General features: G+C 42.5%; 1 protein-coding gene across 3 annotated transcripts in view; it reads right to left on the bottom strand.

Annotated features, from left to right (window-relative positions):
- Nucleotides 1-25,758, bottom strand: part of CAMLG (calcium modulating ligand) — a 134,022-nt gene that overhangs the window by 80,360 nt on the left and 27,904 nt on the right. For 2 of the 3 annotated variants that reach the window (XM_056516575.1, XM_056516579.1), the window contains exon 2: nucleotides 23,893-24,000. In XM_056516575.1, the coding sequence (XP_056372550.1) occupies nucleotides 23,893-24,000 (108 nt within the window). The remainder of the gene's footprint in view (nucleotides 1-23,892; nucleotides 24,001-25,758) is intronic. The other variant, XM_056516576.1, reaches the window with a different exon arrangement.

The raw sequence follows: 25,758 nt of genomic DNA on the forward strand, positions 1-25,758 counted from the left end.
CTCCTGCTCAGCATCAGCACAATCACCTTCCCTTACCGTAGGCTACACAGAGCCTACTGGTTTCAATGGGCAAAAATCCTTTGATGTTAGTTACCTAGTTATGAAAGCAATGGCAGGGTGCGAGCCACAGGGCGGGATGAAGCCAGACCTGACCCTGTGACCCGCATTTTTGCCAAAATTTGAATTTACTATGATGTATAAATACAGTTGTTGCACTGTACCCCTGTAATGGACCTGAGGAAGGAGGACACACCTCCGAAACGCGTTGTCCTAAACTGTATTGCCTTTATGCTGTCAATAAAGACAATACTGAAAAATACATAAAGACTCAGTGGGTTTGCGCCGGCAAGCATCCAAGTCGGATTTTCCACCTGACGGTGAGGCTAGCCCTGCCAGGCCACCCTCCTGCCAAGTACCTCTTCACTGGCTCCACAGCGGGACCGACGGCTGGCTGCACCCTGACATCTACTATATGAAAGCGCTTTCCAGTGTTGTGCCTGCCCGCACAACAAATCCAGGTGAGCAGGCATCGAGCCTCTAATACCTTCTCTTTACATCTAGCTGTTTCTAACCCCTGGATTTATCGCACTATACGAGCGCAGCTCTTGTTCTCTTTTTTCCTCTCTATATAAGCTTGATAACTTGTCTTAGTACTGTAATCCTCCCATACCATTTATTACCTTTGTCACCCTCCTCTGCACCCTCTCCAGTTCAGCCAAGTCCCTCCTACACACAGGTGCCCAAACTGGATGCAATATTCCATATGTGGTCTGACTAATGATTTATACAGAGGCAAAACTATGTCCTTGTCACAAGCCTCTATGCCTCTCTTGATACATCCCATTACTTTATTAACCTTGGCAGCAGCTTCCTGGCACTGATCACTAAATTGAGTTTACTGTCCCCCAGTATTCCCAAGTCCTCTTCAGTAGAAGTTTTACCTAATGTCTTAATATTTAGCACATAATTGTACATTTTGTTTTTATGGCCCAAATGCCTAACTTTACATGAATCCAAATTAATTTTGAGAAAAACAGTTTAATAGCAAAAAGGCAGAATTGTACATTAGAAAGAAATGAGATTTGGTACATTGGTTAAATAATTTAAACATGGATACACGCCATCTGTTTAAAATTGTAAATGCAAGAGTGTGGGGGAAATAAATAAGGTTGGGTTTAAACATTTAGCCCTGAATTATATTTTAAAAGAAAAAATTAACATTAACATGTAAGTGCATGTTGAGAGTTGTAAATCTGGAGGAAAACTGGTTGTGAAACACTGAGTTAGGTAACAAACTCAGTGTTTCACAGTCAGTTTTCCTCCAGATTTTCCTCCAGCATGCACTGATAGACCGTACATGCTGGGAGTTGTAGTTTTGCAACAGCTGGAGGCACGCTGGTTGGGAAACACTGAGTTAGGTAACAAACTCCCAGTGTTTTGCAACAAATGTACTTCCAGTTGTTGCATAACTACAACCCCCAGCATGCACAGGCAACCAAAGGGCATGCTGGGAGTTTTAGTAGTATGCCTCCAGCTGTTGCAAAACTACAAGTCCCAGCTTGCCCTTTGGCTGTCCGGGCATGCTGAAAGTTGTAGCTTTTTGCAACAGCTGAAGGCGCACACTGGTTGCAAAACACTGAGTTTGCTACCTAAATCAGTGTTTTGCAACCAGTGTCCCTCCAGCTGTTGCAAACTACAACTTCCAGCATGCACTGATAGACTGTACATGCTGAGAGTCGTAGTTTTGCAACAGCTGGACGAAGAACAACTCTGTGTTTAGCAACCAATGTGCCTTCAGTTGTTGCATAACTACAATCCCCAGCATGCACGACGGCCAAAGGGCATGCTGGGAGTTGTAGTTTTGCAACAGCTGAAGGTTTGCCCCCCCCCCCCATGTGAATGTACAGGGTACATTCACATTGGTGGGGGTTCACAGTGAGTTTCTTGCTGCAAGTTTGAGATGCAGCAAGTTTACCGCTGCAGCTCAAACTCCCAGCGGGAAACTCGCCGTAAACCTCCGCCTGGGTGAATGTACCCTAAAAATACTATACTACACTACACCACAAAATAAAAAAGTAAAACACTACATATACATGTACCCCTACACTGCCGTATGGTCATTTTGGTAAAATAATTTTTTTTTAGAATAACATGCAAGAGTAGACCACAACGTTACCTTTTCATAAGGGGTAAAAGGAGAAAAAGCCCCCTAAAATTTGTCAGCCAATTTCTCCAGAGTACAGAAATACCCTATATGTGGCACTAAATTGCACTTGCCTCCGGGTCCGTCCCTATGCAAATCCCTAAATTAAGCCTCAAATGCGCATGGCGCTCTCTCACTTCGGAGTCCTGTCCTATTTCAAGGCAACAATTTAGTGCCACATATAGGGTACTTCTGTACTCGGGAGAAATTACCTCACAAATTTTGGGGGGCTTTTTCTCCTTTTACCCCTTATGAAAAGGTAACGTTGGGGTCTACACTTATATGTTATTGTAAAATGTTTTTTATTTTTTACACTAACATGTTGGTGTTGCCCCATACTTTTCATTTTCACAAGAGGTAAATGGAAAAAAAGACCCCGAAAATTTGTAACACAATTTCTCCTGAGTACGAAAATACCCCATATGTGGGCGTAAAATGCTCTGCCGGTGCACAACAGAGCTCAGGATTGAGAGGGCACTATGTCAATTTGAGGCCTAAATTGGTGATTTGCGTACAGGGGTGGCTGATTTTACAACGGTTCTGACATAAACGCAAAAAAAAAATACCCACATGTGACCAGTCAGTGGGGTGTAAATGCTCACTGCACCCCTTATTAAATTCTGTGAGTGTCCACTGTTCTGGCACCATAAGGGCTTTGTACACGCACATGGCATCGACTTCCATTCCAAACAAATTCTCTCTCCAAAAGCTCAATGGCGCTCCTTTTCTTCTGAGCATTGTAGTTTGCCTGCAGAGCACTTTACATCCACACATGGGGTATTTCCATACTCAGAAGAGATGGGGTTACAAATTTTGGGGGAATCTTCTCCTATTACCCCTTGTAAAAATGTAAAATTTGGGGAAAAATCTGCATTTTAGTTTTTTTCCATCTACACATCTGACAGTAACGAAAAGTCGTCAAACACCTGTGGGGTGTTAAGGCTCACTGTACCCCTTGTTACGTTCCTTGAGGTGTGTAGTTTCCAAAATAGTATGCCATGTGTTTTTTTGGCTGTTCTAGCACCATAGGGGCTTCCTAAATGCGACATGCCCCCCAAAAACCATTTCAGCTAAATTTGCTTTCCAAAAGCCAAATGTGACTCCTTCTCTTCTGAGCATTGTAGTGCGCCAGCAGAGCACTTGATGTCCACACATGAGGTATTTCCAAAGTAGTATGCCATGTGTTTTTTTTGTTGCTGTTATGGCACCATAGGGGCTTCCTAAATGCGACATGCCCCCCAAAAAACATTTCAGCAAAATGTACCCTCCAAAATCCCATTGTCGCTTCTCTCAGAGCCCTCTAATGTCTTCAAAAAGTAAAAACATGTCAACTTTATGATGCCAACATAAAGTAGACATATTGTATTTGTGAATCTATATATAATTTATTTACAATGTCCATTTTCCTTACAAGCAGAGTTTCTAAGTTAGTAAAATGAAAGGATGCAAGTAACAATGAAAATTTACCAGTATGCCAGTGGTCGGCAAGCTGCGGCTCGCGAGCCACATGCGATTCTTCACGCACTTTAATGCGGCTCTTGCAGTGCGGTCGGGCCGCGGCGGCCGCCCATGCACACTGGTAACATACAGAGCAGCAGCGGCCGCATAGTGCCGACCACTGCTGTATACTAAAAACTAGGGTGCCTCCAGCTGTTGTGAAACTACAACTCCCAGCATGCCCGGACCGGCAATGGCTGTCTGGGCATGCTGGTAGTTGTAGTTTCACAACAGCTGGAGGCCCCCTGGTTTTTAGTATATAGTATTAGTTTTTACCTGCTCTGGCCGGCCCCCGCCTGCAGCCGCACACGGAAGCCGGCCCGGGCAGATAATCATAGGTTTTCCTATGCCGGACATCCCTGTGTCCCGAAAAATCTTTTCGGGACATAAGGATGTCTGCGGGTCACTAACCATTCCCAGCCCGCCACGCGTCCTCCTCCGATCCTCCTGCGGTCTTCCTGCGATCCTCCGACTCTCTATGGTTGTACGCACGGGACCTCAGTGACGTCCCATGCGTACAACCAAAGAGGCGCAGGAGGACCGGAGGAAGACGCGCGCCGGCCGGAGCCTGGTAAGTGACCGGTGGCACGTCATCTTCAGTGTTCCGGTCACCCCTCCTCCGGCCCGGGGTCACCAGTATACAGACATACAGCCTCCAGCCGTACACTGTATATGGCTTGAAGCTGTATGTCTGTGGGGGGGAGCTGCCTACCATTGTGGGGGGAACTATACTGCCAACTATTGTGGGGGGGACTATACTGCCTACTATTGTGGGGGAGACTATACTGCCAACTATTGTGGGGGGACTATACTGCCAACTATTGTGGGGGAACTATACTGCCAACTATTGTGGGGGAACTATACTGCCAACTATTGTGGAGGAACTATACTGCCAACTATTGTGGGGGAACTATACTGCCAACTATTGTGGGGGAACTATACTGCCAACTATTGTGGGGGGGGGGAGCTGCCTACCATTGTGGGGGAACTATACTGCCAACTATTGTGGGGGGGGGAGCTGCCTACCATTGTGGGGGAACTATACTGCCAACTATTGTGGGAGGGAGCTGCCTACTATTGTGGGGGAACCTCCTAATATTGTGGGGGGGGGGGGGAGCTGCCAACTGTTGTGGGGGAGCTGCTGACCTAATGTGGGGGAGCTGTCTACTATTGTGGGGGAGCTGCTAACCTAATGTGGGGGAACTGCTGACCTAATGTGGGGGAACTGCTGACCTAATGTGGGGGAGCTGTCTACTATTGTGGGGGAACTGCTGACCTAATGTGGGGGAGCTGCCTACTATTGTGGGGGAACATGCTGCCTAATGTGGGGGGAACTATACTGCCTACCTAATGGGGGGGGGGGGGGACTACAAGGTACCGTACATCACGGTAGGAGGGGTAGTCTTATACTGCGAGTATATCCCAAACTCTATATTTTAACTGTGAAACTTGGGGGTCGTCTTATACGCCCAGTCATCTTATATGCCGGCATATACGGTATATGTGAGGGGCAAATGTCAGGGGGCATTATAAGTGAGGGCAAATGACAGGACCCCTCCCTGTCATGTGCCCCCACATATAATAAAAACTTATTGAAACTAAAAACAATGTACCATCCTATGTATTTTCGGTTTTAAAAATGTGGCTCTCAAAATAAATTTCAATCGTGGTTTTGGCGAGATTTGGCTCAGTTGAAAAAAAAGGTTGCCCACCACTGCAGTATGCTAAAGTACAATATGTCACGAAAAAACTATCTCAAAATCAAAATAAAAGGTAGAAGCATCTCAGAGTTATTAATGCATAAAGTGAGAGTGGTTAGAATAGCAAAAAAGGGCTGAGTCCTTAAGGTGAAAATGAGGTGAGTCCCTAAGGGGTTAAGTAGTCTGAACACGTTAAATACTTTCCTCTTATCATTTACTGCATCCCTAACTGTTTTTTTCCCTACTAACTTACATCCTACTAACATGTTTATTCCCATAGTGTACATGTCGTTCACTAGATCTATTTAGGATGCTCTATTTAGATCTATTTAGGATGATCTATTTAAACAAATCTGGTAATGAATTGATAATTAAAGGGGTATTCTGGTGAAAGCCTTTTTTTTTCATATCAACTGGCTCCAGAAAGTTAAACAGATTTGTAAATTACTTCTATAAAAAAATCTCAATCCTACCAGTACTTATCAGCTGCTGAAGTTGAGTTGTTATTTTGTCTGACATCAGTGCTCGCTGCTGACCCCTCTGTCTGTCTCAGGAACTGTCCGGAGCAAGAGAGGTTTGCTATGGGGATTTGCTCATACTCTGGATAGTTCCTGAGACAGATAGAGGCGTCAGCAGAGAGCACTATTGTCAGACAGAAAAGAACAACTCAACTTCAGCAGCTGATAAGAACTGGTAGGATTAAGATTTTTAATAGAAGCAATTTACAAATCTGTTTAACTTTCTGGAGCCAGTTAATATGAAAAAAATAGTTTTTCACCAGAATATCCCTTTAATCATGAGTATTACCTGGAGCTGACATTGCAAACCAATGGGGGGGGGGGATCCCTGCCATCACCTTGATGTAAGTATTGATCCTTCACAAGCTGTGAATATATATATAGATTTACTGTGATTCTCTTAATTATTAGAGTTCATTAGTGTTGTCACATGAAATGAAATAAAATATTTTCAAAAATGTAAGGGGGGGGGGGGGTACTCACTTACCGTATTTATCGGCGTATAACACGCACTTTTTAGGCTAAAATTTTTAGCCTAAAGTCTGTGTGCGTGTTATACGCCGATACCCCCCCCCCAGGAAAGGCAGGGGGAGAGAGGCCGTCGCTGCCCGCTTCTCTCCCCCTGCCTTTCCTGGGGTCTAGAGCGCTGCTGTCGGCCCTTTTCACCCCCTGGTTATCGGCGCCGCTGCCCGTTCTGTCCCCCTGACTATCGGTGCCGGCGCCGATAGCCAGGGGGAGAGAAGCGACGCCGACAGCCAGGGGGAGAGAAGGGGCAGCGGCACCTATTGCCGGCGCCGCTGCCCCATTGCCTCCCCCCATCCCCGGTGGCATAATTACCTGAGTCGGGTCCGCGCTGCTCCGCTGCTCCAGGCCTCCGTCGTTGCTATGCGCTGAACGGCGCGGCGCATGACGTCAGAGCGCCGCGCATAGAAACGACGCCGGTCCCCAGCGTCGTTGCTATGCACGGCGCGGCGCTCTGACGTCATGCGCCGCGCCGTTCAGCGCATAGCAACGACGGAGGCCTGGAGCAGCGGAGCAGCGCGGACCCGACTCAGGCCTGGAGCAGCGCGGACCCGACTCAGGTAATTATGCCACCGGGGATGGGGGGAGGCAACGGGGCAGCGGCGCCGGCAATGGGTGCCGCTGCCCCTTCTCTCCCCCTGGCTGTCGGCGTCGCTTCTCTCCCCCTGGCTATCGGCGCCGGCACCGATAGTCAGGGGGACAGAACGGGCAGCGGCGCCGATAACCAGGGGGTGAAAAGGGCCGACAGCAGCGCTCTAGACCCCAGGAAAGGCAGGGGGAGAGAAGCGGGCAGCGACGGCCTCTCTCCCCCTGCCTTTCCTGGGGGTGTATCGGGGTATACATGCGCACACACGCACCCTCATTTTTTCATGGATATTTGGGTAAAAAACTTTTTTTACCCAAATATCCTTGGTAAAATGAGGGTGCGTGTTATAGGCCGGTGCGTGGTATACCCCGATAAATACGGTATGTGAAATACTGTAATTCAGACCCATCTTATTAGTGTGTTTTCAGTATGGGAAAAAAATGATCTTCATTAATAGATGACATTTAAAAAAAAAAACTATAATATAAGAATTCTTGAAACACAGCACAAACTTACCAGGAAACCTGTCTCTTATTGACTCAGCTCCTAATGAAAAATTTTCAGTTTTTGAAAAACCATCAGGTTTAGGGTGAGAATTAATTTCCAAATATCAGGCAAATCTATAAAGAACACTTGTATTCCTTTAGTAAATATTCTGATAATGACATTAATAAAGCGATAAAAGATGGAGCATTTTCAAGTGACATCGGAATAGACACTTAAAAGTACAGTAGCACTCACCAATGTATCAGTGTCCAATAGATTTTTATTATAAGCTCATCACACCTTTGTTCTCTGCATGCCTTGTGTGTACTCTCCTTATCTTATTTCTTATCTTAGATCTATTGGATGCTGATACATTGATGAGTGCTGAAACAGCTGATCACCAAGCTTCATTTAGCCTGGCTGTTGCTGTGCTGGAGTGGCTCCCATTTGCTCACTTCATAAACAGCATTGTGGTGGATTGTGTGGACTGAATTCTCTCTCTCCTGGTGCATTTCCAAGTGAAATGCTTCAAGCTACAGTGATAAAGCTGCCAAAATCTGAAAATAATCATTTAGACCAATATCCCTACGTAATGCAGATGTACAAACTCTATTCTACGGATAATTTGCACCTGAATGGAAGGGGGTCCGCTGTGCTGGGGGAGAGAATCCTGGAAGGGGTGGCAGAGTATTTAAACTAGGTGAGTGGGGGGAGGATAATAAAGCAAAGAAAGCAGACAGTGGGATGGATAGGTTATAGAGGGGGCAGGACATAATGGTGGGTGGAGAGGAGTCCTGTGGGGGGAGATTAAGAGCAGTGGATAAGGAGATCCATGGGTTACAAACCAGCCGTAAAAATAAATGTAGCCCGAAAAATTGTAATCCCAATAATTCAAAAAATTCCATTAGCCCCAATAACTACAATAAGCCCCATTAACTCAAAAAATCCCATTAGCCCCAATAACTTAAATAATAACGTTAGACCCAATAACTCAAAAAATCCCATTAGCCCTAATAACTTAAATAGTACAATTAGCCCTTATAACTCAAATAATAACATTAACCCCTTAAGGACCCGGGCTTTTTCCGTTTTTTCATTTTCAATTTTTCCTCCTTAACTTTAAAAAATCATAACTCTTAAAAATTTTCACCTAAAATTATATATAATGGCTTAATTTTTGCGTCACTAATTCTACTTTGTAATGACATTAGTCATTTTACCCAAAAATCTACGGTGAAACGGGAAAAAAAATCAATGTGCGACAAAATTGATGAAAAAACACTATTTTGTAAGTTTTGGGGGCTTCTATTTTTACGCAGTACATTTTTTGTCAAAAATGATACCTTATCTTTATTCTGTAGGTCCATACGGTTAAAATGATACCCTACTTGTATAGGTTTGAATTTGTATCACTTCCGAAAAAAATCATGAATACATGCAGGAAAATTTATACGTTTAAAATGGTCATCTTTTGACCCCTATAACTTTTTTATTTTTCTGTGTTCAGGGCGCTTTGAGGACTCATTTTTTGCGCCATCATCTGAAGTTTTTAGCGGTACCATTTTTGTTCTGATCAGACTTTTTGATCACTTTTTATTCACTTTTTTGTGGTATAAAAAGTGATCAAAAATGCGCTATTTTGGACTTTGGAATTTTTTGCGCATACGCCATTGAACGAGCGGTTTAAAAAGAGGTATATTTTTATAAATCGGACATTTCCGCACGCGACGATACCACATATGTTTATTTTTATTATTATTTACATAATGTTTTTTTATTTTTGGAAATGCCGGGTGATTCAAACTTTTATTAGGGGAAGGGATAATTGAAAGGGTTAATGATTTTTTTACACTTTTTTAATGCAATATTATAGCTCCCATAAGGGGCTATAACATTGCATTTACTGATCTTTTACACTGATTGATCCATCTCCATAGGAATGGATCAATCAGTGTTTTCGGCAATTGAATGCTCAAGCCTGGATCTCAGGCTTGAAGCATTCATTCGGCGATCGGACAGCACAGGAGAAGGTAAGAAGACCTCCTCCTGTGCTACAGCTGTTCGGGATGCCGCGATTATACCGCGGCGATCCTGAACAGCTCCCTGAGCTAGCCGGGCACTTTTACTTTCGTTTTTAGCCGCGCGGCTCAGCTTTGAGCGCGCGGCTAAAGGGTTAATAGCACGCGGCACAACGATCAGTGCCGCACGCTATTAGAGGCGGGTCCCGGCATCACTATGACGCCGGGCCCACCGCGATATGATGCGGGGTCACCGTGTGACCCCGCGTTATATTGCAGGACCGGGACTCATGACGTATGCATACGTCATGGGTCCTTAAGAGGTTAACACCAATAACTCAGAAGATCCCATTAGTGAGACTATATGTGTAAAACTTAATGGAAATATAAAGTGTATGTTCACAAATGCCAGAAGCCTAGCAAATAAAATGGGGGAGCTTGAGGCCTTGATACTGGAGGAACATATTGATATAGTTGGGGTTACTGAGACATGGCTGGACTCCTCGCATGACTGGGCTGTTAATCTGCAGGGGTTTTCATTGTTTCGCAAGGATAGAATGAACAGAAAAGGTTTTGGAGTCTGTCTGTATGTTACAAGTGGTATGAAAGCCAGTGTGAACGATGCCATAGTGTGTGATGATTCTGAGGATGTGGAATCACTGTGGGTAGAATTACAAAAGGAGGGAAATATTGAAAAAATTGTATTTGGTGTAATCTACAGACCCCCTAATATCACTGAAGAGATAGAAGGTCGGCTGTATAAACAAATAGAGAGGGCCGCCCGGGCAGGTACAGTGGTAATAATGGGAGATTTTAACTATCCAGATATAGATTGGGGCCGGGGGCTGGCTAAAACTACAAAGGGGAGAAAATTCCTAAATTTATTGCAGGATAATTTTATGGGCCAGTTTGTGGAGGACCCAACAAGAAGTGATGCCTTGTTGGATCTGATCATTTCCAACAATGCAGAGCTGGTTGGTAATGTAACTGTGCGGGAAAACCTTGGTAATAGCGACCACAATATAGTTACTTTTGACTTAAACTGTAGAAAACAAAGACAGACGGGGAAGGCAAAAACATATAACTTTAAAAAGGCAAATTTCCCTGGGCTGAGAGCTGCACTACAGGACATAGACTGGGGGGAGGTGTTCTCAAATACTGATACAGAAGGTAAATGGGACATCTTTAAATCAACTCTAAATAACTATACAGCTAAATATATACCAAAGGGGAACAAATATAAACGATTAAAACTAAATCCTACATGGCTGACACATGATGTTAAAAGAGCAATAAACAACAAAACAATAGCCTTCAAAAAATTCAAATCTGATGGGTCAGCTATAACATTTAAACAGTACAAAGAGCTTAATAAAATCTGTAAAAATGTAATAAAAACTGCAAAAATTCTAAATGAGAGACAAGTGGCCAAAGAAAGCAAAACTAATCCTAAATATTTTTTTAGATATATAAATACAAAAGAACCAAGGACAGAGCATGTAGGACCCCTTAATAATGATAATGGGGAGGTTGTCACGTGCAATCAAGAGAAGGCGGAGCTACTGAATCGGTTCTTTAGTTCTGTATATACTATGGAAGAAGGAGCTGACATTGGACAGGTCAGTGCAGGTAACACATCATGTAATGTACTGAACTGGCTTAATGTAGAGATGGTACAAGGTAAGTTAAGTAAAGTAAATGTAAGCAAATCTCCAGGACTGGATGGACTACACCCAAGAGTTCTTAGAGAGGTAAGTTCAGTAAATCTGTACCCTTGTTCATGATATTTAGAGATTCTCTGGTGTCTGGTATTGTGCCAAGGGACTGGCGCAAGGCGAATGTGGTGGCAATCTTCAAGAAGGGCTCTAGGTCTTCGCCAGGCAACTATAGACCGGTAAGTTTAACGTGCATTGTGGGTAAATTGTTTGAAGTACTTATACGGGATTACATACAGGAATACATAGGGGATAATAGTATTATAAGTGATAGCCAGCATGGGGTGATAGCCAGCATGGGTTTACTAAGGATAGAAGTTGTCAAACCAATCTAATCTGCTTTTATGAAGAGGTGAGTAGAAGCCTTGACAGAGGAATGGCTGTGGATATAGTGTTTCTGGATTTTGCTAAAGCATTTGATACTGTCCCTCATAGACGTCTGACAGGTAAGTTAAGGTCTTTGGGCTTGGAAACTTTAGTTTGTAACTGGATTGAACACTGGCTCATGGATCGTACCCAGAGAGTGGTGGTCAATGATTCGTACTCTGATTGGTCCCCTATTATTAGTGGTGTACCCCAAGGTTCTGTACTGGGCCCGCTGTTGTTTAATTTATTTATCAATGATATAGAGGATGGTATTAACAGCTCTGTTTCTGTCTTTGCAGATGACACCAAGCTTTGTAGCACAGTACAGTCTATAGAGGATGTGCATAAGTTACATGATGACTTGGATAGACTAAGTGTCTGGGCATCCACTTGGCAAATGAGGTTCAATGTGGGTAAATGTAAAGTTATGCATCTGGGTACTAATAACATGCATGCGTCGTATGTCTTAGGGGGGATTAAACTGGCAGAGTCACTGGTAGAGAAAGATCTGGGTGTACTTGTGGATCACAGACTTCAGAATAGCATGCAATGTCAGGCTGCTGCTTCCAAAGCCAGCAGGATATTGTCATGTATAAAAAGAGGCATGGACTCAAGGTACAGGGACATAATACTCCCCCTTTATAGAGCATTGGTACGGCCTCACCTGGAATATGCTGTTCAGTTTTGGTCGCCTGTACATAAAAGGGACACTGCGGAGCTGGAAAGGGTGCAGAGACGTGCTACTAAACTAATATGGGGCATGGAACATGTTAGCTATGAGGAGCGATTAAAGGAGTTACAATTGTTTAGTCTTGAGAAGAGACGTTTAAGGGGGGATATGATAAACGTATAAAAGTATATAAATGGCCCATACAAAAAATATGGAGAAAAACTGTTCCAGGTTAAACCCCCCAAAGGACGAGGGGGCACTCCCTCCGTCTGGAGAAGAAAAGGTTTAGTCTAAAGGGGCGACACGCCTTCTTTACCATAAGGACTGTGAATTTATGGAACAGTCTACCTCAGGAACTGGTCACAGCAGGAACAATTAACAGCTTTAAAACAGGGTTAGATACATTCCTGGAACAAAATAACATTAATGCTTATGCAGAATTATAAAACTACATCCCTTCCCCTTATCCCCTTACACCCTTCCCTTCAATTTCCTGGTTGGACTTGATGGACGTATGTCTTTTTTCAGCCATACTAACTATGTAACTATGTAAAGCTGTATGCAACATTAGTGGCAAAGAGTATGATGCCTATGTTACAATCCATTGTTCACCATGACCAGGTTGGATTCGTAAAGGGAAGGCAAGCTTTTAATGGCACCAGAAGGTTGTCAAACATAATATCCAGATTGGAGAAACAAAGAGCGCCTTCTCATGCAGAGAAGGCGTTCGACTGGGTACAATGAATATATATATATATATATATATATATATATATATATATATATATAAAAACCTTTTTTTCACTAATAACAGCAATATGTGCATTATACACTACACCATCAGCTAGAATATATGTGATTGGGGTCATGTCCTCTTTTGCAATCACCAGTGAGACAAAGCACTAATTCTCTTCGCCCTAGTAATGGAACCTCTGGCAACAAGAGTGACACTTAACACATAGAAAAACTAGGAAGTCTCGTTGCTCACCATTAACCAATTACAACTGAGCTAGCCAACCAAACATCTATAACCAAAGGGAAAATAGAACCAAAATAAATAATTTGAAAATTGTTGGCACTCAAAGTTAATATATATCTGGTCTACATCTGTAAACATTCAGAGTGTTTATTAAGACAATATTCGTGTGGATTCTGGCTTGGTTCACATGGGCCCTGTGACCTACTAGTGATAGATTTATACATGCATATTGCTCTAATGAATATTGTCTTAATAAACACTCTGAATATTTACAAATGTAGTCCAGATATACAGGATGGGCCATTTATATGGATACACCTTAATAAAATGGAAATGGTTAGTGATATTAACTTCCTGTTTGTGGCACATTAGTATATGTGAGGGGGGAAACTTTTCGAGATGGGTGTTGACCATGGCGGCCATTTTGAAGTCGGCCACTTTGAATCCAACTTTAGTTTTTTCAATAGTAAGAGGGTCATGTGACACATCAGACTTATTGGGAATTTCACAAGAAAAACAATGATGTGCTTGGTTTTAACGTAACTTTATTCTTTCATGAGTTATTTACAAGTTTCTGACCACTTATAAAATGTGTTCAATGTGCTGCCCATTGTGTTGGATTGTCAATGCAACCCTCTTCTCCCACTCGTCACACACTGATAGCAACACCGCAGGAGAAATGCTAGCACAGGCTTCCAGTATCGATAGTTTCAGGTGCTGCAGAATGGGCAAAACTAAAATTGGAACAGGACCCTCAGTTTACTCAGAAGATTTTGCTCAGTGATGAGGCAACAAACAAAACCACATTGGTCTGACACTAACCCACATTGGATAGATCCCTCCAAGAATGTTGGAACACAAAAATTGATGGTATGGTGTGGTATATGGGGTACAAATGTAGTGGGGCCATTCTTCATCAATGGAAACCTCAAGGCCACTGGATATGCGAAATTGCTACATGATGATGTGTTTCCCTCTTTATGCACTGAAACTGGCACGTTCCCTGAGTTTTTCCAGCAAGATGGTGCACCACCACATTATGGGTGTCAGGTCCGAGCATTCCTAGATGAACAGTTTCCTGGAAAGTGGATTGGTGATCGTGGGCCAGTTGAATGGCCCCAAAGGTCTCCCGACCTGACCCCCTTAGACTTTTAGCTTTGGGGTCATCTGAAGGCAATTGTCTATGCTGTGAAGATACAAGATGTGCAGCACCTGAAACTACGGATACTGGAAGCCTGTGCTGGCATTTCTCCTGTGGTGTTGCTATCAGTGTGTAAAGAGTGGGAGAAGAGGGTTGCATTGACAATCCAACACAATGGGCAGCACATTGAACAAGTGGTCAGAAACTTGTAAATAACTAATGAAAGAATAAAGTTATGTTAAAACCAAGTGCACCATTGTTTTTCTTGTGAAATTCCCAATAAGTTTGATGTGTCACATGACCCTCTTCCTATTGAAAAAACTAAAGTTGGATTCAAAATGGCTGACTTCAAAATGGCTGCCATGGTCACCACCCATCTTGAAAAGTTTCCCCCCTCACATATACTAATGTGCCACAAACAGGAAGTTAATATCACCAACCATTCCCATTTTATTAAGGTGTATCCATATAAATGGCCCACCCTGTATATTAACTTTAAGTGCCAACAATTTTCTAATTATTTATTTTGAGACTTAACACAAACATCAATGTGATGTTAATAACCACTAATCCAGTTGAATCGTTACAAGCTGCTCAGAATGAACTAAACTAATTTGTCAAAGTCTCATTTTAAATGGTTAAACAAAGGCAAGTTGAATATTCTTGTTAATCCAGATCTATCTGCCAACTTCCCTTACAATCATGTTCCCTTACTATTGGAATAAAGAATTTATCCAGTATCTTGGTATCAAATTCACCAACACTACAAAGTACATGTGAAATTATTCTTCCCTAACACTCCAGGAATGGATGTGAATCTGGATGTGACATGTAAAGTTTTTCAAGATGTTAATTCTGCCACAAATACTATTTATTTTTAGAACTTTGGTCATCCTGACACCTCTGAAAGTTATTAACAGTTTAATGAAAATGATGCTGTTTTTCATATGGAATAATACCAAACATCTAAAATATCATACAATTTTCTGGATAAACCCCTAGCTCATGGAGGTGTTGGGCTACTATTTCTCTAATCTTACAGACATGGATGGACAAAATTGTTGGTACCCTTCCATTAAGGACAGAAAAATCCACAATGCTCCCTGAAATAACTAGAACTGACAAAAGATAGTGATGAGAGTCAGTGAATAAAAATATACAGAAAATTTATGAAAATCAATTTTGAATTGTGGTTTCACAGAACGATTTTGAAAAACAAATTAATGAAACTCCCCTGGACAAAATAGATAGTAACCCTAGAAAAACAAAATAATGAAACCCACCTGGACAAAATAGATAGTAACCCTAGAAAAGAGACAACTGTGATAAAGGTAAAAGCTATGAGACCATATCCAATCAGCTTGATGTTCCTATAACTACAGTTGCTCATATTATTCAGAAGTTTAAGGCCCACAGCACTGTAGCCAACCTCCCTGGTCAAGGCTGCAAAAGTAAAATTGGTAAATTGAAGAGATGGTTAGTATGAATGGAAATCTAACAGCACAGAAAAACTTTCAAAGACATTAAAGGAGTAGTCCGGCGTGCACTTTTTTCATTTTATCCCGTCCGGGCTGCAAAATAAAAGAAAACAAACTTTCTCTTACCTGCCAACGAGCCCCCGGAGCTCCAGTACACTCCGATACAGGTGTTTGGTCCCCGGGCTGTATTCTTCTTACTTCCTGTTAGCCCGGCACGTCACACGGAGCTTCAGCCTATCACTGGCCGAGGCGGGACATCGCTGCGGCCGGTGATAGGCGGAAGCTCCGTGTGACGTGCCGGGCTAACAGGAAGTAAGAAGAATACAGCCCGAGGACCGAACACCTGTACCGGAGCTCCGGGGGCTCGTTGGCAGGTAAGAGAAAGTGTGTTTTATTTTGCATCCCGGACGGGATAAAATGAAAAAAGTGTGCGCCGGACTACTCCTTTAAAGGGACTGTCCAGGAAATATACAGCTAATGTTTTCCCCAAACAGCTCCAGCCCTGTTCTCAGGATGTGTATGGTAATACAACTCGGCTCCATTCACTTCAGTGAAACGAAGCTGCAATACCACGCCCAACCTAAAGACAGGAGTGGTGCTGTTTTTGAAAGAAAAAAGCTATGTTTTATGTAATACTGGATAACCCCTTTTGGGGTGAACTCCGTCGGGGCACATCAGGGTCAAAATGTATATTGACAAGCCACAAAACTTCTAGGAGAATGTTCCTTGGACAGATGAGACAAAACTGGAGCATTTTGGCAAGTCAAACCAGCTCTATGGGGGGGGGGGGGGGGGGATTCATCATAACCTGTGCAGAGTTTTGTAGTTGCCGATATCAAACAATCAGATTGCTTCTTTTAATTTTCGGAGGCCTTTTTAACCCCTTCAAGACCACAGTTTTTCACATTTTTGCGCTTTCGTCTTTTCCTTTTCACCTTCTAAAAATTATAGCACATAGACCCATATGAGGGCTTGTTTTTGAGCCACTAATTTTACTTAGTAATACCATTAATCATTTCACCACAAAATCTACGATAAAACCAGAAAAAAAATAGTTGTGGGGCAAAATTAAAAAAACAAACAAACGCCATTTTGTAATTTTGGGGGCTTCTGATTCTTTGCAGTGTACTTTTCGTTAAAAATGGCACCTTATATTTATTCTGTAGGTCACAAGGATACCTAATTTATATAGGTTTCATTTTATTTTACTACTTAAAAAAATGTATAAATACATGCACCAAAATTAGTATGTTTAAAATTGTCATTTTTTGACCCCTATAACTTTAAAATTTTTCTGCATACTGGGATGTATGATGGCTTATTAATTGCGCCGTGATCTGAAGTTTTTATCTGTACCATTTTTGTTTTCATCTGACTTTTTGATCGCTTTTTAGACATTTTTTTAGGGTGTACAAAGTGACCAAAAATACGCAATTTGGGAATTTTTTTACGTATACGCTATTGACCGTGCGGTTTAATTAACATATTTTTTTAATAGTTCGGACATTTATGCACGTGGCGGTACCATATATGTTTATGTTTGCATTTTTTTTTATGGGAAAAGGGGGATGATTCAAACTTTTATTAGGGAAGGGGTTATTTCCCATCTATTATTATAATTTTTATACACTATTTTATAGCCCCCATAAGGGACTATTACATGCAATCTTTTGATTGCATACACTGTTCAATGATATGCCATAGCATAGCATTGATCAGTGTTTTCAGTACTAAATTGCTCCAGCCTGCAGAGCAGGGCTGGAGCATCCTAGCAATGATCGGATGATGAGGAGGCAGGCAAGGGCCCTCCTGCCATTTTCTAAGCTGATCGGGACACCGCGGTTTCACCACTGTGGTCCCAACCAGTTCTGCTGAGCTTCTATTTTAGACAACGCAATCAACTTTGATCGTGGTGTCTAAGGGGTTAATGCCGGACATCAGCCCCATTCGGTGATGTCCGGTATTAGCCATGGACCTCGACGGCTGATAGCCTGTGACCCTGCGTCGTAGAAGGGGAGTGGGACAAGGGCGTACAGGTATGCCCTTGGTCCTAGAGGGGTTAAAAATAAAAGAAGCAATCTGATTGCTTGCTGTGGGTAACTGGTCAACTTTTTGTTTGCACAGGTTTTGATAATTTTTCCACTATGTTCACAGATGCATAAAAAGAAAAGAACACTGTACCTACTGTAAAGCATGAAGGAGGTTTGGTTATGGTTTGGGGGTGCTTTGCTGCTTCTGGCATGGGGTGTCTTGAATCTGTAAAGGGTACAAAGTTCTGCAAAATGTGCTGCCCAGTGTCAGGAGGCTTTGCCTTAGTTGCAGGTCAGGGGTCTCAACAGGATAAGGACCCAAAAACACCCAAGAATGGGAAAGAGGAAAAACATTGGACTATTCTGAAGGGGCCTTCTATGAGCCCTGATCTGAATCCTATTGTACATCTGTGAAATGAGCTGAAACACACAGTTAGAACCTGAGACAGCTGGAGCAGTATCTTATGGGTAGTGGGCCAAGATACCCGTAGACATATGCAGAAGTCTCATTAAAAAGGTACAGAAGTCACTGGATTTCAGTGACTGCCTTAAAAGGTTGTTCAACACACTATTAAAGGGGTATTCCAGGCATTTTTTTTTTATTTGACTATGCTACAGGGGCTGTAAAGTTAGTGTAGTTAATAATATAGTGTCTGTACCTGTGTGTGACAGTCGTCTCACAATTCTTTTGTGATTTTTGCACCCAATATTTATTTTTAACAGCATACAAAATTACTCCGGTCTCAGGTTTTCCAAGGTTGCAGTGTGCCGAGACATGACATCTCTAGGTCTGCAAAGGAAGCATGCCCTGCTTCAATGGGTAGAGCGACAGCTGGGTGGGAGAGTGAACATTTTGCAACAGCTGTAGGCACCCTGGTCAGAAAACACTGGTCTTTTAAATGGAATGCAGCTCATTTGTGTTTCAGTGGGTGGGGTGGCTTGATGTGTGGGAGGGAGGAAAGTGACCTCAAACTTACAAACATGGAACCAGGAAATATCCAGTTCACAAAAAGATAGCCACAGTGTTATGGTAATCTCACCACATAGCAATTTAGCCCCAAGACAAGATCCTTCCTAATCATGTCCATTTACGTTCTAAAATCACCTTATGGTGGCAACCCCTTTAAGTTTAGGGAATCAACATTTTTTTTCAGGCCAGTTTCATTATTTAGTTCCACAATATGATTATGTTGAACCACAATTTAAAAGTAATGTCTGATTGTCATCAGTTAATTTTCAGTATTTTTTTAATTAGTACTTTTGTCATTTTCAAGTTATTTCAGGGAGCATTGTGGGTTTTTCTGTCTTTAACAGAATGGTGCCAAGAATTTTGTCCAAGTCTGTATATTCACTCTATGTGAATCCTTAGATTGGTTTAACAACTCAGAAGACCTTAAACTATGGGTCATGGTTGAAAAAGAATTTAAAGCAAAACTGACAGCTGGTACACCCTCGTTAAAGGGTACCTTTCATCAAAAAAACTTTTGATATATTATAGATTAATGTATGCAGAATAACTTTCCAATAGAATGTTATTAGAAAATATGCTTCTTTCTATTTAATTTTCCACTTTGAAAAAATTACCACTAGGGGTCTCCCTACCAGTCCTGGCCGCAAGCCTTTTTAATCGATTTTAGACTCATTCTGGAGTCCTAAATCTCAGACTGCAGCCGGGACACAGACAAGCTCAGCACAGCTCCCTGGCATTACTGAAAAATTACCTCACAGTTCTCCTGCATTTCCCACCTGTTTGGCACGGTGAGTAATTCTATAATCATCTATCCCTGTCTGGGAATTGAACCCAAAACCTTATGGGATTAGCTAATCAAAAAAACAATTAACTTGCCCTCTGCACCACTGCTTTTCCTTTTAATAGAGTTGTTTCAGAACTTATCCTTAGGGTACGTTCACACATACAGGCTCCTACGCAGTTTTGATGTGCAGGATTTGTAACTGCTGATTAGAAGCTGTGCTCAGTCTTTGCAGATGAGGTGGTGGATATCTTGTGATCTTCTCGCAGACCATCAAGGTTCATCTCATTGGTGGAACCAAAATGAAGTCTCTTCTCCAGACCTAAAAGATGTTCTTAAATTCCTACAGGAAGGGTTTCAGAAGGGTTTGAAATGTAATACCCTAAAGGTACATTTTTCTGGTATCAATTATCTTTTTGAAGGCAAATTTTCCAGTTCTTTGGTCAGACAGTTTTTTAGCTCCATTAAGAACCTCTGTCCTCCAGTGAAGATTCCGGTGGCCTCATGGGACTTGTCAGTAGTCCTGAAAGCTCTGACATTTGCCCCATTTGAACCTATTGATCAAGCATCTACAAAATTGGTCACTCGAAAAGCGATTTTTCTGGTCGCCATCTCTACGGCTTAACGAGTAAGTGAGATCCAAGCCTTGTCATGCAAAGAGCCTTGTATGAGAATTGCACAGAACTGTCTTATTTTGAGGACTGACCCATGTTTCCTTCCCAAGGTGCCATCCTTGGAAAATATTAATCAGCAGATTTTTTGCCTAGCTTGTATGAAGGAGATTGTAGACCAGTTATTCCTGACACGTCTTCATGTGGGATGCAATTTCTCATCATTGTTACTGACATGGCTTCAGAACAATAACATGTGATTGTAGACCTGTTATATCTGACATGTCTTCAGGGGGGTACAACTCGTCTTCAGAGCAATAGCACGTGTATTTGTGGTTACTCGCTGTACCTGACACGTCTTCAGGTGGGTAGCAATCATTACACTTCTGGTTACTGACATGTCTTCAGAGCCAGGTTATATTTTTCGCCTAGTTAACGTGTATTTTGTGGTTTTGGGGTTCACATTTGTTTCTGTAGCTAGCAGTCCAAGAGTTAGTTATTATGGTCCCTCATGGTGTTTCTAGGATTACCTGTTTCAGGTAACTGTTTATTAGAAGAGTAATGCTAACTTGATTGTGGTCACTATTTATCTGGCCGGGCAGTTTAAGTCTGTTCAGGGGAACAGGTCACAAGTGGTGATGTTTTTTGGGGGTAATGTAAGCAGGGAGTAGGTGTTGTAACAATATGGTAGGTTTCAGGTAATCACATTAAGGGTGTATTGCTGGGTTGTTATGAAGGGTGGTTCTGCGCATTCATGGTCAGCTGCAGATGGGTATGTTTCAGGCATTCAGCCACCCTTCATTGGCCTGGACAGGTGGTTGGGCACTATATCTCATGCTGCTGATATTGAGGATGCAATGTCCATCCCAGCGACTCCTACCAGAGCTTCTAAGAGGGGTAGCATTCCGTTATATTGTTCTTGGACTATGCCTAAGCTTATGAATGAGCTGCGCAAGAGAGGTGTACCCTTCTTGGCGTCAGCTAGGAAAGCTGAGCTTTACAAACTTCTGATGACCAAACTAGCAGCGGGTACTAGCCAAGAGCAGGAGTCATCTCTGTCCATCAACTTGTCTTTGGGGCAGATGCATCAAATGATAAGCTCCATGATGGCTTTAATGGCGAGCTTCCAGTCCAGATTGGAGGCAATGGAGAAGGGTGTTTCGCAGTCTGTGTCCTCAGGGGATCTGGTGCCAGTAGTTTCCACATCCCAGTCGGTGCCCAGTTCAGAGTTGGTACGAGTGGCATCCACATCCCGGGCCTCTGCACCAGGTAGGGTTTCAAAAGCTCCTAACTTGGCACCAGCTTACTTTATTTCGGCTTATCTGTATGGACATACTTGACAGGAAAGATGTTCACTTGGCGTCCTTGATAATTGCCTCACATGATATTACTGAAACCAAGACCATATTTTGTGGCAAGGAATCCAGGTTGACCCATCAAATGAACCTTTCTGAGTTTGTGATGGTTTTTAGCATGTTTAGAGATTTTATTTGCTCTGTTAAACCTGAAAGGAGGAAGTAGTTGGACATGTATCTGTTTAATGTGGCAGATCTAAGTAATAAGTATGGAGGGCCGTCGTTTTACGAGTATCACAAGTCCTCCTCTGCGAAGACCGCAGCGGGCCTTGGCACAATTTAATTTTGTATATGACTGGTCTAAATTAGATAAACTCTTCTGCAGGCACTTTGCAGGTCTGAAAGCTCCATCATGCGCTTTATACCAGTTGGTTTTTGGTAGCATGGTGCCTCATTGCCTGCTGGTCAGAAAACTCCTGGTGCGGTAGATAGGTTGGGAAGGCTGATTAGATTCCTCGGAAGAATCCGATATGTAACAATTAAAATCTTGAAACCTGTAATTACAATCAATGCAGCCTTTTACACATGTTTCAACTGTGTCAGGATCCACTCTAGTACAGCATCTACCCAGCAAAAAGTCACAGGCATGACAAAGCGTGGTTGAGGTTGACATGTTTGAGTATATGCGTTTGAGTCATCCGGATACGGAGTGGGTCAATTGATCACTTGCTTCAGGGAAGGTTCTCTCAAAAGGATAGGGGATAAGATGTTAGATCGCGGGGGAAGCAGCTTGCAGTGTCCGTGTTCTTGATGTCATGCCACGCCCCCTCCATTTGTGTCTATGGGAGGGGGCATGATGGCTAGTACATAGCAGTCATCGAGCACGGAGCGGACTTCACTCCATGCACCGAATGACAGGGGTAGCGCAGTGAAGATTGCGAGGGTCCCCAGCAATGGGACCCCCCCATGATATGTAACACTATGACAGGTAGGGGATAAGATGTTTATAGCGGAGTACCCCTTAAATGATTTATATTTAGATACTATTAGTATGGCCTCAGATGGTCCGTAGTTGCCGTTTAATGCAGCACCCTTACTACCAGTCAATTTATTAAAGCGTACCTGTCATAGTGCAAAAAAAAGAAAAAAAGTGATGTTACTCAGGAAACAATCCTGATCATGTGCATATAATTGTTATGTGTCTCGGACCTATATATCCAGAGATAAGCATTTATCTGCTGGTGAGTTACTTTTTCATTGTGCAGGCTGGAGGGGGCGTGTCAGTCTGTCTCCCTCACAGGAGCAAGCCTGTGTAGTCAGCCAATCAGTACTCTCTACTCTGTAACCCTTTCCTCTCTGGTTTTATGCTGTGTCATGTGTCAGAGGAAGATACTTGGAGCTTGCCTGCAGTAATCAGAAGACATTATGGTGAATTCATGATAAAATGTATAAATATAAGAATAGATGTTTATAAAATTAGTGCAAGGATTTTTTAGATAAAAGTACAGCATTTTTATGAATACATGTTATATCTGTTTTATCTTCTCCTAGTAAAGCTGGATGCTAATAGGCATAGCTGTCACTATGTGTGTCATTCATCTTTCACAGACTCCTGAATGTCTGATCAACTTCTTTGTCATTCAGGAGTCTAAAAAAGCTTTGACTATTTCACCATGCTGGGAGTTGTAGTTTAGTAACAAATTTTGTGAATCCAGCCAATATAAGAGAGAATATAAAATCCGCAAATATATCAACTGTAAGACCACTTGCGTGATCTATGCCATAATTTGCCCATGCCACAAAGTTTATATCGGACAGACGACCCAACAATTGCAAAAACGCATACAGAAGCACTTATCCACTATATCACTAGCCAGAAGAGATCAAGGCCAGGGGAGAACCCTAACAGCAGTAGCGGAACACTATCTGAAATTTCACTCTGGTTATACAAGTGGAACAAGGATTTTGGGCCTAGAACGTGTATCAAATAACATCAGAGGTGGGCCTATAAATAAGCGCCTGTTGCAAATTGAATCAAAATGGATTTATGAACTGGGCTCAGCATCCCCGGGGGGATTAAATGAGGAGCTCTTATTTACTGGATTCTTGGGTGAGTAAATCTGCCCCCACTTTTTTCATGATGACAGGAGGAGGGGGGACTGGGATTTATTCCTTGTGTTTTTTTCACAGAGACTTGTAACTAGATCTGTTGCAAAGAGAATAGACCCTACCAGAAAGTGTTGACCAGGAGACACTAATATAGGCCTCCCTTTGGATTGCTCGCCTTTTGTCTAGGACCTTCCTTGTTATTCCATTTAGGACCTACCTTTATCTACCTGTGGACTCCTCTGGGCTATTTTTCTTGTCTCTGGATCTTGGGGCCTTCTTGCTGGCTGGAACATTGTTTGGCCTAACTGTGGGCATTTTCCGTCTTCTTATAGAGAAAGAAAAATGGAAGTTACTTGTTTGTAAACTATGGGATGGAACCTTGAAATGGACTACTCGTCCATATTATGTACAGATGACTACGTTCTATGGCTACTTAGCCTCACAGATGAACTATGGACAATGCCTCCCTTACTATATATATCTTTCATCTCCTCTTCCTGTGATCACCCCCAGATGATCATGCTCTATGGTAGTTGAGCCTTATTGATGTACTGTGGACTATACAAGTATAGACTCATTATAATATATTGAGATATTAAACTATTTAGAGAATGATATGAAATAGCACATATGATAAATCTATGAGATATTAATGAATTCTCATGCTTGCACATTTGGGATACTAGCAATGTGTATGATTTGAGTTGTGTTCCGCTGTGTATGTATAGTAAAAGAAAAAAAATGTTTGGGCCATTATTCCATTTGCTGTGATTAGTGCACAAACGCTATCTATACAATACTTGCAGACAAAAAATTGGGTGGGGGGGGCATAGGTGGCATGTATGGTCATTGTACCCAGACTTGTTTATTCCTGTCCCCTGATGGCCGGTGTGTCCATTGACTTACATGTGTTACAGACAAAAACAATCATTTTTTACACAATGATTGGTTTAATCTACTGTTAGTACTATTATGGTCACCTATTCCCTTCTTGGGTATTTAGGTAATTCTCTTTTCTTTTCACTGGGTGACACTTGATTTCCTCTATTTACATCTTTATCAGTTAGTTAGTGACTGCTAGATGGACTGGACATTAGAGATTTGTAGCCACTTATGGGGACATTACTTAACACAATTATTTGTCTGTGACTGTGTATCTCGCGGGACACCTAGGCCACTTGGGACATACTATTGTTATTATTACATGTTATAAACATGAAATTTATATTAATTTTTGGTTGTACCTATGGCTAACAGTGCCACCTTGATCATAGATTATGACCTTATTGACATTATAACGTATATGTCCTATATATATATATATGTATAAGTCGTAATGTATATATTGTGTATACATACGTCCCTTCCCCCCCTGTTTAATAACTTTACACAAATTAATATTAACTGTATACAATTTTATTTCCCAATCTTAAAACATACAAAACTATGCATTTCATGCTGGTATCACTTATCTATCTGCGCATGGCGGGCCCTGCGCTTTAAAATGCGTTCCGCCGTATGAGGGCTGGTGGGGCGGTGGGCGGCGCCTCTACTGTCTGGGCATGCAAGCACGGATTGATTCTGTGGGCGTGTGCTTGGGTTTTTGGGGTGGCGCCGCTCGACGGTGGTGCGCATGCGCCCGAAAGGTCATGCGTTTCACCGTAGGTTCTATGATCCGAATGCACGTTGAGCGCATTGATAGTGTCTTTCATAGTAGGCACGTTACGTCAGTGACGGTGCGTTCCAACATGCGCTCTAGTTGGAACGCAGGAACTTCCGGAAGGGCGGTGACTACACCCTCCGACCGGAAGTTGCATGCACGCCACGTCTAAGACAGTGCGTTCCACTGTGCGCTTCACTCGGAGCATAGTAACTTCCGGAAGGGCGGTGATTACACCTTCTGACCGGATGTTTAGATGGCCAGATTGGGAACACCAGTCAGGTATGTTCATTAATTAATGTATCTATAAATACCCAAATGTCTTCTCACACAACCACCCCTGAGGAAGTTGCCCTTGTGTGGCAACGGAACGCGTGAGGAATCTGGTGACCCCGTCCTCCTTTACCCCTCCATCTTCATTTG

This window comes from Hyla sarda, chromosome 4, assembly GCF_029499605.1.
Source record: "Hyla sarda isolate aHylSar1 chromosome 4, aHylSar1.hap1, whole genome shotgun sequence".
NCBI lineage: Eukaryota > Metazoa > Chordata > Amphibia > Anura > Hylidae > Hyla > Hyla sarda.